Raw genomic sequence first — 14,565 nt, 5'->3', positions numbered from 1 at the left:
ACAAAAGTGATATGAGAAACCTTCCTGGTGACTTTCTGCTCTGCCATTCAGCATGGTAAATCCCAAAGAACGCCTTTCCATACAAATTCCTGTCTCATGAGGATACCATAACTGTATGCCCAACGATGAGGCTGGGTTTTGTCACTGCCATAAATCTAACCCTGCCCCACGCTCTGGGAAACAAGGAATAAGTCCTCTCCGAAAGCAAGGAAACTCCATGCTGGCTGAGTACTGACAGCACAGCTTCCGAGAGGATGGCAAGGGAGGGAATGTAGCTGGTAAAAACACTGGATATTTCTTAAGGGCATCCAGAGCTCCTCAAATATTTTGCTACTGCCTGACCATTTGTGAAGACAACACAGAGATAACAGGTAATATTTAACTGATGAGAAGTGAGGGGAACAGGAGAATAAAAGCAATGCAGGAAACTGTAAGGATGGAGGAGAGCCTGGTTGGGTGGCTTAATGTACCAGTTAGTTTGGATTTTGTTCCCCCACACTCTCTTTACTCTTTCCTTTTTTTTTTCCTTTCTTTAATAAATTGTACAGATGAACATGGGAGAAGTTCATGCTACTTGCTGGAAGCAATAAAGGTAAATTTTTGTGGCCTATGGATTCCACAGACCTTTGAGTGTCCCACCTCTTCCATCATGGGCTAACTTATGGAACATAACCGTTCTGCGGCAAGACTCAGTAGCCCTTAGAAACCGGTGGCATGTCCTCAGGTATTTTCCTCGAGAGTGAGAGACACATGGATTCCATCAGTTTCTTCCTCACATGATGCCTGAGCGCCTCAGGTGCAGTCTCGAGATTTCCAGGGATCCTCTTGGACATTTTCAGACATCAGACTGCTGTCTCTAGATCCTCATGGGAAACCATTTGATAGTTTTGTCGACTCTCCAGGTAGGAGGCCAGATCTGGATCACCAGCTTGCTGAGCCCTGTCACGAGGGGTCTTACCCTGTAGCAAGAAACATGAAGAGAAAGTTTTGTGCTAACACGTCTAGAACAACAGATGATTTCTAGGCAGAAGACAATTAACAAGTCAGAAGCCACTTGTCTGGATTTCATCTGTTTCAGAAAGCTTTTTGCAACATATAATTCTGGCATCTGAACAAGAGATCATAGAATCATGGATGATCTCCCTTCCCATTATAGGCTACCCCATAAAGCCCAAAAAGGTAGGAACTGGTTTTGATTGCTTGGCTGCAACAAAGGTGTTTCTGACTCTGGAGTCCAGAGAACCAACTCACTCTCAGCTGCTGCCTGCAGGGTGCTTGTGCTCAGAAACTCCAGAGAGGCAGCTTCTGGACCATGTTCCTAAGCAATCAGATTGTTGCAATGATAGAATATTCCTTGGATTTAATTTTTCCCAAATTTCTTTCTCAGTCAAGCTTACACCAAGAGATGGGGTTAGTGTCACATCAGTGGGCATAGGGCCAAGCCAGGGCAAAAGAAAGTAGTTAGCCATCCTCACAAAGCAAGTCAGCCACAATAATCAAGCCTCACAGATGCTGTGCAATCAGAAACCAAGGCTCCTGCAGGTGGTCCTTGCCCACAGGCCTCTCTTTTGACCACACAGGAGGAGGATACAGTGTGCCATGGATATGTCTCATTTGCACCCAATGCACCAAATAGTTCAAAGCCAGGCTCTCACTATGGCTACAATAACCCATGTTGGGGACTGAAGTCTCTTGTACTTGTTTAATCAATACAGTTTTCTCTACAAAAATAGCTTGCTTAAGAGGAGCTGCTCTTGGCACACAGAAGGAAGTCTCAGTCATGCAAACAGCAGGGATGGATGCTGGTCAGTCTCGCTCGGCTGCAGGAGTTCGTAAGTGGTTGATGGAGCTGCATTACCTTGGAGTCTGTCTTTCTCAGAGAGGCTCCCGCATCCACCAGGAGCTGGCAGACGGCGCGGTGGCGCTGGCAGGCTGCCTTATGTAATGCTGTCTCACCCCTAGACCAAAGTACAGAAACCAGCAGTGAGACACATCACACCTATGTACATTTACGAAGCATGAGGTGCAGAGGATAGACACAGAAGGATGCTGCATTTCTGCGAGGTTCCCTCTTGCTGGCAGGGGTAGACTTGTGCACTCTCTCCCTTAGCATCTACATCCTTTGACTCAGTAGGAAAGCCTGCAACGCACAAATAGCAGACGAAGAACTTCTGAGGGATGGGAAAGAAACATGCACAGATTTTTATGTATTCAGAGGACTGAATGTCACATTGCTATCCAACCACCAGCTCTGTTAACTGCTGCAAAGGCAAGCTAGCCACCTATCTATTTCACAGCAGGTGAAACAGCAACAGGATTTGTTTCTTCCTGCAATTTCCTTCTTCAAGCTCATTCTTGGAGCCATCCTAGAAAAAATCCTACCCATCAAAGCTATGACTGGTGCACTTGCTGCCCTGGTTCTGATACCCTGCTCTCTTGGATGTATGAGAGCAAGAACTCTCATGTGTTTTCTACCACTGGACCGCTGAGCTACTGGGGAAGATTAAATACATGCTTTTCAGAGAGAGAAGACTCTGTAGTGGGAACACATTTGTTGCAAAGCTTCTCACTCGCACTGGAGCTAAGTCTAACAGGATTCTGAAACTGACTGAAACTGACTAACTCTTTACTGAGAGTAAAGAAATCTATCTAGATTTGCCTAGGAAGAAGAGGAAAGTATGCTTTGAGTGGGTTGAAAAGGAGTCCTTAGTACCAGCACCCAACAAGCCATTACATAACCTGTGAAATAACAAACGACAAGAAATACATGTAGCAGCTCAAATCTTGCACCTATCTACACAGCATGCATAAAGGAATCTCAGCCCCAGTCCATGGCAGGGGAAGTTGACATATTAAGAGGCAACCTTGTAATAAATATGCCCTTGCTGCATGACAACTAGTATCAGACTAGGATACTATCCTATTTCCCCCTTAGGACCAAAGGACAAATTCATACTGCCAGTTACAGCTTGAACCTTCCCTTTCCAAGAGGTAGAGGTAGAGGAATCCTTCTAAAGGGAAGCCCTCACAGCTATGCTGACACTTTATGTGGTTGTGCTGCTCTCTGGATGAAAAGAACCTGGCAGTCCATCCAGTCCCTGTCACCTCTGGACTTGCACCTTGTGCAAAAGGTGTTCTCTGTTCGCAGAGGAGAGCACTGTGGGATGAGAAATGTTAGGCTTGATCCCTGGGAGAAAGACTGCTTTTGTTTTGCATGTATTACACATATTTTCCAGGATTATTATGTTTCCCTTACATACCTTTGTAAAACTTTGATTATACAAGTTGCAAAAAAATTGGGAATTGGAAAGGAAAGTAATTTGGTTGGGTTGGGGTTTTTTATATAAGAACAGAGCTGATTGATGTTTTAACTACTTGATGGAAACCTTCAACTGCACAAATCCTGGCCACTTGGGAGAGCTATGGCAGAGCACCCTGGATGAATCAAGAAGGGACTGGAAAAAAAGATGTAGAGCAAGAAAAGTAATTTCCTGACTTTTGGAATTTATTCTTCAGGTTGGTCTCTTAGTAGCTGGAGACCAGAAACATCAAAACACAAGGCAGAGCTTCTATTCCTCTAGAAACATTAAGGAGGCATGGGAAGCAATAGGGAGAAAGTCCTCTGCAAGTCCAAGTTGTTTAGAAAGGTTTGTTTTAAGCAAGAAAGCCACATATGAGGTGGTTGATGTGTGGTGTTTAGGGGGCATTCTGTTTGTTTGTTTTTGAAGAGCTGTGCTATTTTACAAGCTTTTTCCTATTTAACAGTTTGCATTTGAAAACCAAGAGGAATCTGCTACTTTAGCACATATAACATGAAGGACAGAGTAGGTTGTACTTACGTTTCACTGTCTGTCATGTCCAGTAATTCAGCTGGACCTGCAAAAGATAGTCAGGTATGTCATATAGCATTTGTCTGCATGCCAAAAAAATATGTCTACCAGGAGAAGAGTCACTGTAAAAATATATAAAAGAAGCCAAGTGAAAGCTCAACCGGCACAAATATATCAAACTACAGTGTAATATTTGCTTGTGTGAGCCCTTGCACTAAAAAAATTCTGAATGCACAGTCACTGCTGGAGTGTCAGTAACAGGGAGTAGCAGCCTCTAAATTATACTGGGAATGAATATTCATGGAGTTTATTTTCTCACTCTTCACCTTGTTCAATTAAGTGGTTCACATAAGTACAGTACATTGAAAATGCTGATATACTGGAAACCCTGATATATTGCAAGTTAAAATCTATTGTTGGTATTAGAGGGAAAATGTCATTAGGAAGTTGAAATTAGCCAAATTCCATCCTGAATGACATCCCTGTGCTACTCCATTTAATAGCGTTACACAAAATGTAGATCACGGTGGAATATTCCCAGCGGTCTTGATATTGATATGCAAATCCTGTACTCTACTGGTTAGCAATGATCAGGAAAGTAAGATTAAGAAAGCAGAAAAGATTTTTGTTAAGTGAAGAAAAAAATAATACATTTATGTTAATGTCCTTTTGTCCTTGATATTCACTACAGGCAGATGTGTATAGCAGCAAATTCCATCGCTGAATTACAGTGATATGGAAAGGCTAGGATCTGGATGCCACTTGAAAAAAACAACTTTTCCTTTGCAGTCTGTCGTATTCTTCTCTCCACTCCTCTGGAGTGTAATGTTAGATGGTATAGGGCAGTTAGCAAGGGGAATAGGGAGACTTTACAAGACATTTCCTTCCTGCACATGAATATTTCTCCCCAGCACACTGTGACTTTGAAATTCAAGTCCTCAAGAGTTTACAGCAAATCTCACCTGAAACTGAGGAATTTCACACTACTTGCTTACAAAGGCCTACACACAACCTCTGTACACTCCTTTCAGTCTGAGTGTGTGTCAAAACGGATCACAGCAGCTGGTCTTTACCTCACTGCTTTTACAATGTACACTTGGAGTATCACTGGGGCTCCTGGAGCTTCGCTTCATCTCCTGTCATCATGAGAAAGGGTGGTGCTTAGTCCTCAGTGCACAGGGCTTTGTGTACCACTGCATACTTGTCATGACAGTTCTCCAAACTCAGTAGCCACTGCCAATTATTGAATGCACGCTGACTATACCACCACACATCCTCATCTCCACACTTGGCAGTTGTGTGTTCACTCCTGCCTATCAAAAAGAAGAATCAGTCTCTACCCCTGAGCTCCCAGGATCACAAAGAAGTAAAAAGGGGAATAAGCAGAGCCTCTTGTTGAGTAGAAAAAAGATAATGCCTGAGAAGCTAAAAAGATAATTCAAGAAACACATATAAAGAAAATGAGTCCTTTACATTTCCTAGGAGAAAATTGTGTCCTCTCAATAAATAAAGGTAATTTCCCATAGCTTCCTGCAATGCCACATCCCAGTGATAGGTAAGCAGGAATGGCTTGCAGTGTGTTAGAGAAGACACTGCCACTTCTTATTTCTGCTCATGGCTGGAGCAAGGAAGGTTGTATTGCCAAGGTGGAAGAGGGTGACAAGTCTGGCTTTTTGGGACATAGAGGTACTTGCCCAAGTGGAAGAAGCTGTTAAAAGGTAAGTAAAGATGGTAAAACAGAGAGTAGTTAGAAAAATATGACCTGAGAGGGAGAAGAAAGCTGGGTCAGAGTGGGTCTGGAGAGAAACCAAGGGTAAAGGAAAGCTGGGGTGAAGCAGAAAGAAATAGCAGGGCTAGGGCAGAGGAGCGTGGTGCTCACGACTGTGAGGGCAGTCTGTGAGTACAGACCTGAGGAGATGACAAGTACACCCCGCCTAAGTGCAAAGGGTGCTCTCCTGGATACTGTCCCAAATTAAGCATTTCATGGGAGAGCCCTGACTCCATCCGAGTCATACATAAGGGCCAGATACTGGGGTTAATAATTAGCTGCACAACGTGGTACCAGGATTCTTTAATTTCATTCTCTCTGGCCTATCTCTGAAGCTGGAACGTCCCAACTCACAGCCTGAGCTGTGCCCTTTACTTCTTTATTTTCACTTGTGCTTCTCTTAAACCATCTCACGCCCTCCTCCTAATTCCCTTTCCTCTCTTTTTTGGACCTCATTTTTATATCAGTCTCCCTGGCGCTGCCAACCGACCATTCCAAATCCCCCTCTGCCCGGGGACAAAAGCTGCACAGATGTGGGAAGGGCTGGCACTGGGAAAGCTAACGGCACTGTCATCCTGACCCAGCGGGGAGGCGGCTGTTTTACTCTGGGACAAGAGGCAGAGAAAGAAAAGGGGACCAAGGCACAGAGAGAAAAAGGACAAAATAACCCAATAGAAATCCGGAAGGGAAATGCATGAGTGAGATTTCTATCAAGGAAAACAGCAGGGGGGGAAATAAAAACAAAAGATGAAAATGTGTGGAGAGGTGGAGGGAGAAAAAAAAAGAGAGAGAAAGGGAAAAAGAGACTAGGGGGCTGAAGAATGGCAGGATGGGGACGGGGGACGGGGTGGGGAGAGAAGTTTGCATGAAAAGAGCTGAAAAGCATGACGCACTGAGGGGAAGCCCAGCTGAGATCATTCTCTTTCCTCAACATCGCCCATAGACTGTCTGTGCAGAATTATTAACTTTTTTCCTTCTCTCCTTTTGCCCTCTTTTGCTCCACCAAAGCCCCTCTCCAGTTTCTCAGAAGGCAAAGCAGCCCGAGTATGGGTATGGGAGGAGGGAAAGCAAGGAGACACTCAAAAGCAGCTGCTCCTTCGCTGAGCTCACTACAACAAATTTTAAAAAAGGGAAAAAAAATACTTTGACCATATTTCAGAGGCATTTCCAAAATATACAGCACCACACATTCTTGAAAGGCCTCTGAGCCCACAGCATAGCCCTCTCCAATGGATGTGGATACAGCTACCCACAGGAGACCCAGAGATATTAACCCCTGCCAGTCCCGTGTCCTGTCAGCCCTTCATAGAACCAGGGAAGAAGGGTATTTACTCTAAGAAGTAATGTCAGACATTATCAGCATTTCTGGATGTTTATCTGTCAAAACCCTCTTTGTTTAATATCCTGATTGAGATTATTATCTGGGGGACAATGGGTGTGGATCCTTACCTTCAAAGTAGGAGTATTTTTAAAATAACACTAAACTGGAAATTCAGAACTATTTCTAGCCTTTCCCCAATTCCACACTTTTGTTTTTCACCTGATGTGAAAATTAACAGTGTTTCTTTCTGCTAGTGTCTTTCAACTTAGAATTTCCACTGTAATACAGAGGCTAGTCAGGTTATGGGAGAATCCCTTCCTACATGTCCACCAGCCATGTTGCCCAAAAATTTGATAAACTTGAAACTAAAATAGACTATGTTATACCTTGTGCCTTCTAGAAAACTAAACTGTTTTCTGCTCAGGCGCCTCACAAATGACCCCTACTCTAAAACATTCTGCAAATATAGACATACTAACAAGTGCCATACAAACTCACTCTCATTCAGTGTTGCTTTCTGATGACTATTCAAACTTTGTCCCCGACACACATCTCTGTCACCACAGAATTTGCTTTCCCAAAGCCTTCAAAGGAACTTCTGAATCTGGTCAGCATGAAAATTCAGATTCACTGATGGCTCTTAACTCTGGACTTTGTAATGTTAAGATTAATGAAAGCATCATCTTTTTCTTTTTTTTTTTTTATCAGGAGATGTTTTCTAGTGAAGCAAGGACATTGAGTTTTGAGGACTCAGAAAGGTTTAGGATGGGATGCCCTATATATACTGCCTGTTGCATCAGAAGTTCCCACCACAACCTCCTAAAGCAACTGTAAACATCTTTTCTCTCTTCTTTTAAAATCAAAATACTATAGATGAACTAGAAAATTTCTACTTGTTTTTTGAATGTCTAGAGAAGACAAGGCAAATGGAATCATTTGTATAATGTTTATAAATTATAAATTTTTCACAGCTGCCAGATAAAGACTCCAATCCAAGTTCGATACCAAATGCAGATGATTTAGAAGGCCCTTTTTCTAACAGAGGTTCTTAAGCCTTGCTTAATTCTGCTTGTGTTAAGCAAGTAGACAGTTAAACCTTCTCTAATGTACATGCATTAGGATGTGATGCAGGTGCTGACTGCAGCATTAAAAGGCTGTGGTTCTGATACCTGCTGAGTTTGGCCCTCAGCTTCTAGCTAAGCATTTCTTACCTCAGCTACAGACAAAACTTTGAAGCTGACCCTTCTACTACAAGCAAATGATTCCTGATTCAGGTGGGCAATCTTGAACAAGCATCTCTGTGTATCTGCCCTTCCTGCACAGGGGATAGAGACAAACTGTTTTGCTGGAGCAGCAGCCAGAACAACTCTTCCTGTAGCAGCAAGCAGCTGTTGGCCTACACCTACTACATTGGTGCTTCAGCTGCTATTCCAGGCTTGTGCTGGGCCACTGCAAATTGTCTGGCAGTACTGCACAGCAATCCCCCTGTGTGACTCATCTCTGCTATTTCTAATTTAGGATAGGTTATTTTCCTCCCCTTAGCATCTGAAATCATTCTGATCATGATCACAGAATAACCTTCCATATAAATGTGCCCTGCATGTTTGCAGAAAGCTATCTCCACAAAGGACAGCTTTAGCACCACACCATTTTCCTTCCTAGGAAAACTAGTGTTATTCTAGTTCTATGGGTGCAACTCCTGTATTGCATTGGATTCACCCCACTGTTTTTCATACTAGATAGTTAAAGATTGTGGAGAGTAGGTTTTGTCTTCTTCTGTTGCTGCTGTTTTTCAGAGATATTCAGGTTTTTCGCTGTGTGGTTAATAATAGATTTTCTGTGCTGTGTGCTTAGGGTATTTTACAGTAGAACTCCTATTATAATTCACTATCCTCAGCCATGCATGGGAAGCAGGCAAACTCCAGAGGAAGTGTGACTGGGCAGAGGTGATTGCCAGAACAGAAGTAAGACTCATTTTTATGAAATTTTTATGGGTGGATATTGGCAGAAACAAGAAGATACAGGGAAACCCTTAGATATTAGTAGCATTGATGAGGTAGTATACAGTAATTAATGCTGAGAAGATGCCAAATGCCAGAGAATGCAAAGAAAAACAAGGACATTATGATGATGATGATTCAGCAAGAGAGCTCATTTGTGGCTGAGAAGTGCCCAGAGTAGAAATGAGTTTCATTAATTGCTTGGTGGGAGAAGAGAAGAGGCCTCTATTAAATTGTGCATTGTCCCATGCACTCCCTGATCCCCAAAGAATGTTAAACAAACAATCATTTGGAGAAGCCCAGAGGACATATATCTGGAAAGCTTCAAAAGCTTCCTGCCATCCTTGGGGATAAAGAAGGGAGAGAGGAACTGAGCTGACATTTGCTCAACCTTCTGATTTGTCTTTGTCTAACAGTCCGTAATCCCTCACATTTCTCTATTTACTTCAAAAATTCCCATGGATTCCCTGCTTACATTCTTATCAGCTTAAATTATCTCACTTTAAACCTTCACCAAAAGAACAGTAACTGGGTCAGACTGTGACTAAGTTACAGTATATGTGTCTAATAAAAATCCTAGAGAAGCATCTATGACAGTGAATTGGCACAGGTCATGTGCAGTGTGAAAAGAGACCAGGGGCAGTAAGAAAATAAAGCAAAATTATGCCTGTCTACAGAATTCAGTGGCACATATGTGCACTGTGACTAATGTGATAATCCAGAGCAGTTAAATAGCAGTTAAATAGGTAAGGCTTGCTAGAACTGGTGAGAAAACCAGCCATTATTTGGATATAAGGCCAACTGCACTGACCTATCCATGTGTAGGTATCTATACATAGAGAAGTAAAAGAAGAATTCAGCCCCTCTCAGTCAGCTTCTGGGGCACTGTTCAGTTGCCCACACAGATATTTTGTGCTGTTTGATATACCTGTGGGCAAACCTTGGGATGCATTTGGAATGACAGAGATGCTTGCTTGGGCTTTGGCTGTCAGTGCAGTTTGGGCCTCCTCTTGGCCTTGTATGTTATCTTGTAGGCCCTAGCAAATGTCCTGGATATCCAAGGACAAACGACATTAGACACTCATGTCTATCTAAATTAATAATATGGAAGGTAACTGTTGCCTGAATCATTTTCTGGGCTCCAGTGACTACCTTGACTAAGATGTCCTTTGAGTTAGTCTTGCTAGAAGCCTGCTGCTATTAAGGATGCCCTCTTCCCTTCCATCTGCCACCAAAAGTGCCTCTCTCATACCAGAGCAAATGAACCAAGTCACAGATTGCTGTTGACAGTACAGGAACTGGGACCTATAGAATACCTGACACCTATACCTAACTTAGGCGTCACGCCTGAAGAGATGCATTGTTGCTTCTTCCTTTCTTATGAGTTGTGCTTTTTTTATTCTCTCTGTACAATTTGAGCAATACCTTGGAGCATCAGCTAACACTTATTCTAATTGCCAGGGGTAGTCTCTGTGTTCATGCTAACACTGCTGATGAAATACTGTAGTTTATTTTGATATTCAGAAGCCAAAATAGCCATTGATATTTTGCAGTGGGGTTGGAGAAGAGTTGCAACTAGAAAACTTTTCCAACAGTGAAGGAGGCTGATAACTGTGACTTCAGCTCTATATGCAGAGCAGTGACTATATTACTGTGCCACTGTCCAGCAGTGAGGGAACAAGGTTACAGTGGTTTGACAGACAGAAGCTCCTAAATGTGATGCCTCAGACTCAAAAAAAATTTCTCCATAGCCTGCAATCTCGGCTACTGACAAAGATAAGAAGAATGAAAAGGAAAAAAAGGGCACTGGCATGATCACAGTCTACAAGTACAAAATGGAGATCATAAATTTTTGCTGTTGGGTGGTCTTGAATCTAACAGACATAACCTTCAAAGGTCGGAATGGATGCTAGGTGAATTCAGCTAGAAAAAAGTAAGCAGAGTCCTGACCAGTGTGTTACTAAATGCTGAAATAATAGCTGCAGTTGTATGACTCCTTGTAAATGTTTTAATAGAGATTAGGTGCTTTCTACAACATATGCTCTAGGTGAAAAACAGTTCAGAGGATTCTTGTGCCAGAGGTTTTAATTAGAGCTTCTCACTGCTTCTTCACAATCCCCCCAGCTGATGCAAACGTGAAAACACCATCCTCCTCAAAAGCCATTCTAATTCTTTCTTCACGCTTTATCTGGAGCCACCACTCTCATTGCTACCCCATTCCCAGGCTCCTGCTCACACATTCTGCAGGTGGACATTTCACTGAGGGACACCACAGATGGGTGAGGCCACTTCCAGCAGCCTGGGGTGGTTTTGCCTGGCTGACACTTGGCTGGAGTACAGCTCTCCGTGGATTTGCCCACTGGGACTCACCATGCTCCAGGATGTATTTCACAATCTCGCCGTTCCCAGTCTTGGCAGCATGATGCAACAAGGAGCAGTGATCAGGACCTTGGATTAACAAATTGGCTCCTTTTTTACAACATTCTATGAACTGGAAAAAAAAAAAAAAAGAGAGAAAAAAATCATACAGAAGGATAAGATGGGAGGAGTAGAAAAACAAATGTCAGTAAATTCTTTACTTGTTCTCATTGTAAGTCAGTACCAAAAGAGAATAAAATAATATAAAACATTAATTTAAAGCCAGCTTTTAGACCCTGATATAAAATATCTGAACCAGAAGTATTGACAATTATATGGGTTAAGGAGAACAGTCTGTATTTCCTAAACAATGAGACATTGCTGTTCTACTGGTGATGATTTATTGCTTGCTATGAATGCTTGCAAACCACATCTGGCAACACTGTTGGGATATATTAAAATATATGTACTTCATAGAAAATCCTGGCTTCTTTGCTGAAGACTCAGATTTTTCCTCAGCACAAGGGTCAAAGATTTTCTGACTAAATCAGAAAACTCCAACTCAAAATCCCACAAGGATGTGAGGTGTCTGTCAGGGACCTCCCTTCTCACAGTGCCCCCTGTTCAGGGCTGACCAAGGAGGAAGCACTATGTGGGGTAAGAATGAGAGGGGAACAGCAACCAGGCAGGTCTCAGAAATGCTGCAAACGTTGGGGGAGGGGGGTGGAATTTGCAGTGCAGATCACTGCAGAAAAAGGAGAGTGGGTGCTACAGTGGGTGCTCATTTATGATGCAGTACATCTGAAAAAAGGCAAGGAGTTTCCCCATCAAAGCCAGCTCAGGCAAGAGGTTTTCAAGAAGCATAAAGGAGACAATACTTTTATGACTGCTTGAAGGACTGCTCCGCAGATGCTGCGGCCACAGGTGCTGAGGCAGTGGTATAGATGGGGCACCTGCAGGCAGAAAGTTGGCCTACAGCACTGTCATTTTTACAAATGGCTCCAAGCTGGCTTCTCACAGATAAAATTGCAATCATTAATCACAGTCCTCATCCAAATTCGAGGGCATGTTTTCAGATCCTGACTTGGCTACTGAGATAGCCTGAGTAGCTGTCTGACGTGGGACTTCAGCCACTGGCACAAAAATTTTTGCATGAGTAGTTTACCTACCAAACTCAGTATACCACTACACATTTTGAGACATCCATCAGGTGATAAAACAACCAGCTGAGATTTGTTCTACCTGGTCTGGTGGCTGCCTAGGTAGACTTAAGAGTGAGCTAGCACTTGGGGGCTTGGTCACCAACCTCACTGGTGTAAAATATCCTTTCCTGTGTAAGACTGTGTCAGAACTACCCTGCTGTTCAACACTGCCAATATAGTAATTTCCCTGTTAGTAACTGGCACATTGCTCCATGCAGTGGGCTCTGAATCCTGTGCAAAAAGGCGCTGTCTAACACCAGATCTTATTCATGCAAATTTCACACCTCACCTGAATGAGGTGTTCCCCTAGTATTCAGGGTTTCCTGGAAAGGCTGTAAAATGTCACTTGCCAGAAGTTCCTACAGCAGCCTATTTATGTTTTGAGCAGATGTGTAATAAAATTTACAGTATATCTCACTGGCAAGAAACTGTGAATAAGTGGACACTTGGTACTCTGTACCTACCTTCAGTAGATCACCAGATATGACTGCCTGTAAAAGTGCTGCAAAAGACAAAAAGAAAACTGATGTCAGGCTGAAAGCGTTATGCATACAGATTCACAGCTGAGGACATAGCTCACATCATGTGCAAGTTAAGACTGACATCCCTCAGTCCACTTGCATTCTCATGTACTACCAAGAACCAGTGCAAACCCTGCATGGACACATATTGGAAAAGCAGAAGAGAACCCATGGTGATGAAAGCTATATGGGCATCAAGCCATCGTTTCCAATGTTGTCCTGGAACTGCAGGCTCTTGTCTGAATTTTTCACTTGAGACACTTCTGAGACCTTTCAGTAGTGTCCACAAGGTGGACAGGGTCAAGTCTCCAGCACTAGAACCATCACTGAAAATACCAGTGTTACCTGCACGGAGAACCTGAAACTCTCTACAGACCTGTCAGACTTTGTCATACTGATAGTGGAGTAGTCTGTCAGTCCCCAATACACTGAGAATCCCAAATTGTATATGATTGACAAGAGAGAAATTTCTTAACAATTACTTGTATTACAAAAGCATTTTGAGATGCTAGAGGGGAGCAAATCCCCTGGGTTTGGCAGGCAGAGTCAAAGACAGAGCAAGAGCCAGTTCTCACTTTGTCAGCCTTTGTATTTTAAACAGACATAGAAGGAAAAATAGACCAAGTGGACAAGGGCTCACAACAAGGCAGGATAGAGCTGCAAACAGCTGGGAGCTTCTCACTACTCACTACTGTCTGCCCTGAGTCTGTTAAAAGACAAAAGGAAGGCAAAAGCCTGGGACTCCATTGCCCAGAGAAGCTGTTACAAACCTATCACTATATGACTATCTCCTTCTTTTCACATCCTTTTCCCTATCATGGTATATATTGTAAAAAGAAATGATGAATAATCTTTCTGAGATTAAATGGTTTGCGTCTTAGAAAGCACTAAACATCTGCCTGTGTCTAAGCCCATTTCTATCTTTGCATCTAGGCAGTGCAATCAAATTAAGCATTTGCTCAAGCACCATCCTTGATAAAGATGCCAAAAGTTCACGTGAGCAGGAACAAGGCAGGAAAGAGAAGCACAGTATTGCCCTGCCGCTGAAAAATAACACACAGGAAACTGCACAGTGGGAATTCCATGATGAGCATGCTACGCTTTCAGAAATGACAAGGCATCCAAGCTAAACACTGCAGAAGAGGAAGGATGTTCAAAGGCAACTCAACAAATGCCCCTTTCTTTGAAAACACCTGGGGCTATGTGGTTTTTCTGGTCTCTGTAAAGCCTCATACCCCAGCCATGCAGCAGTGGGAAAAGCAAAACTCCAGTCCAGCTAAGTTCTGTCTTGAGAAAGCAGCATCAGCAATTCTTGCAACTTCAGATTTAGGACAGTTTTTCAGTGGCCATGAGTTAAACTAAATCCTAAAAATCCCCCTGGCAACTGTGAGAGAGAGGACACACAGATTTTAGGAATAGACGAAGGCAAACATCAGCAGGTAAGAGCTAGAAAATTCCTCCATTTTTATTTTCAGTGGTTTACATAATCATTTTTTCCCAATAGTTCTAACAATTGCTTAGCTCAAATTAATAGCAGAACAGAACTCATGTAATATCCTTTATCT

At 42.8% G+C, this 14,565-nt stretch overlaps 1 protein-coding gene across 2 annotated transcripts in view; it reads right to left on the bottom strand.

The window, feature by feature from the left end:
• Positions 1–842: 842 nt before the first annotated feature.
• The window catches only part of LOC131572700 (diacylglycerol kinase iota-like), a 100,318-nt gene continuing 86,595 nt past the window's right edge, over positions 843–14,565 (bottom strand). For both annotated transcript variants that reach the window (XM_058825978.1, XM_058825979.1), the window contains 5 exons: positions 12,944–12,981; positions 11,290–11,410; positions 3,840–3,876; positions 1,859–1,958; positions 843–959 (listed from right to left, as the gene is read on the bottom strand). In XM_058825978.1, the coding sequence (XP_058681961.1) occupies positions 843–959; positions 1,859–1,958; positions 3,840–3,876; positions 11,290–11,410; positions 12,944–12,981 (413 nt within the window). The remainder of the gene's footprint in view (positions 960–1,858; positions 1,959–3,839; positions 3,877–11,289; positions 11,411–12,943; positions 12,982–14,565) is intronic.

This window comes from Poecile atricapillus, chromosome Z, assembly GCF_030490865.1.
Source record: "Poecile atricapillus isolate bPoeAtr1 chromosome Z, bPoeAtr1.hap1, whole genome shotgun sequence".
Classification (NCBI taxonomy): domain Eukaryota; kingdom Metazoa; phylum Chordata; class Aves; order Passeriformes; family Paridae; genus Poecile; species Poecile atricapillus.
The sequence above is the reverse complement of the archived record's forward strand: the minus strand, read 5'-3'. Positions and strand labels throughout refer to the sequence as shown.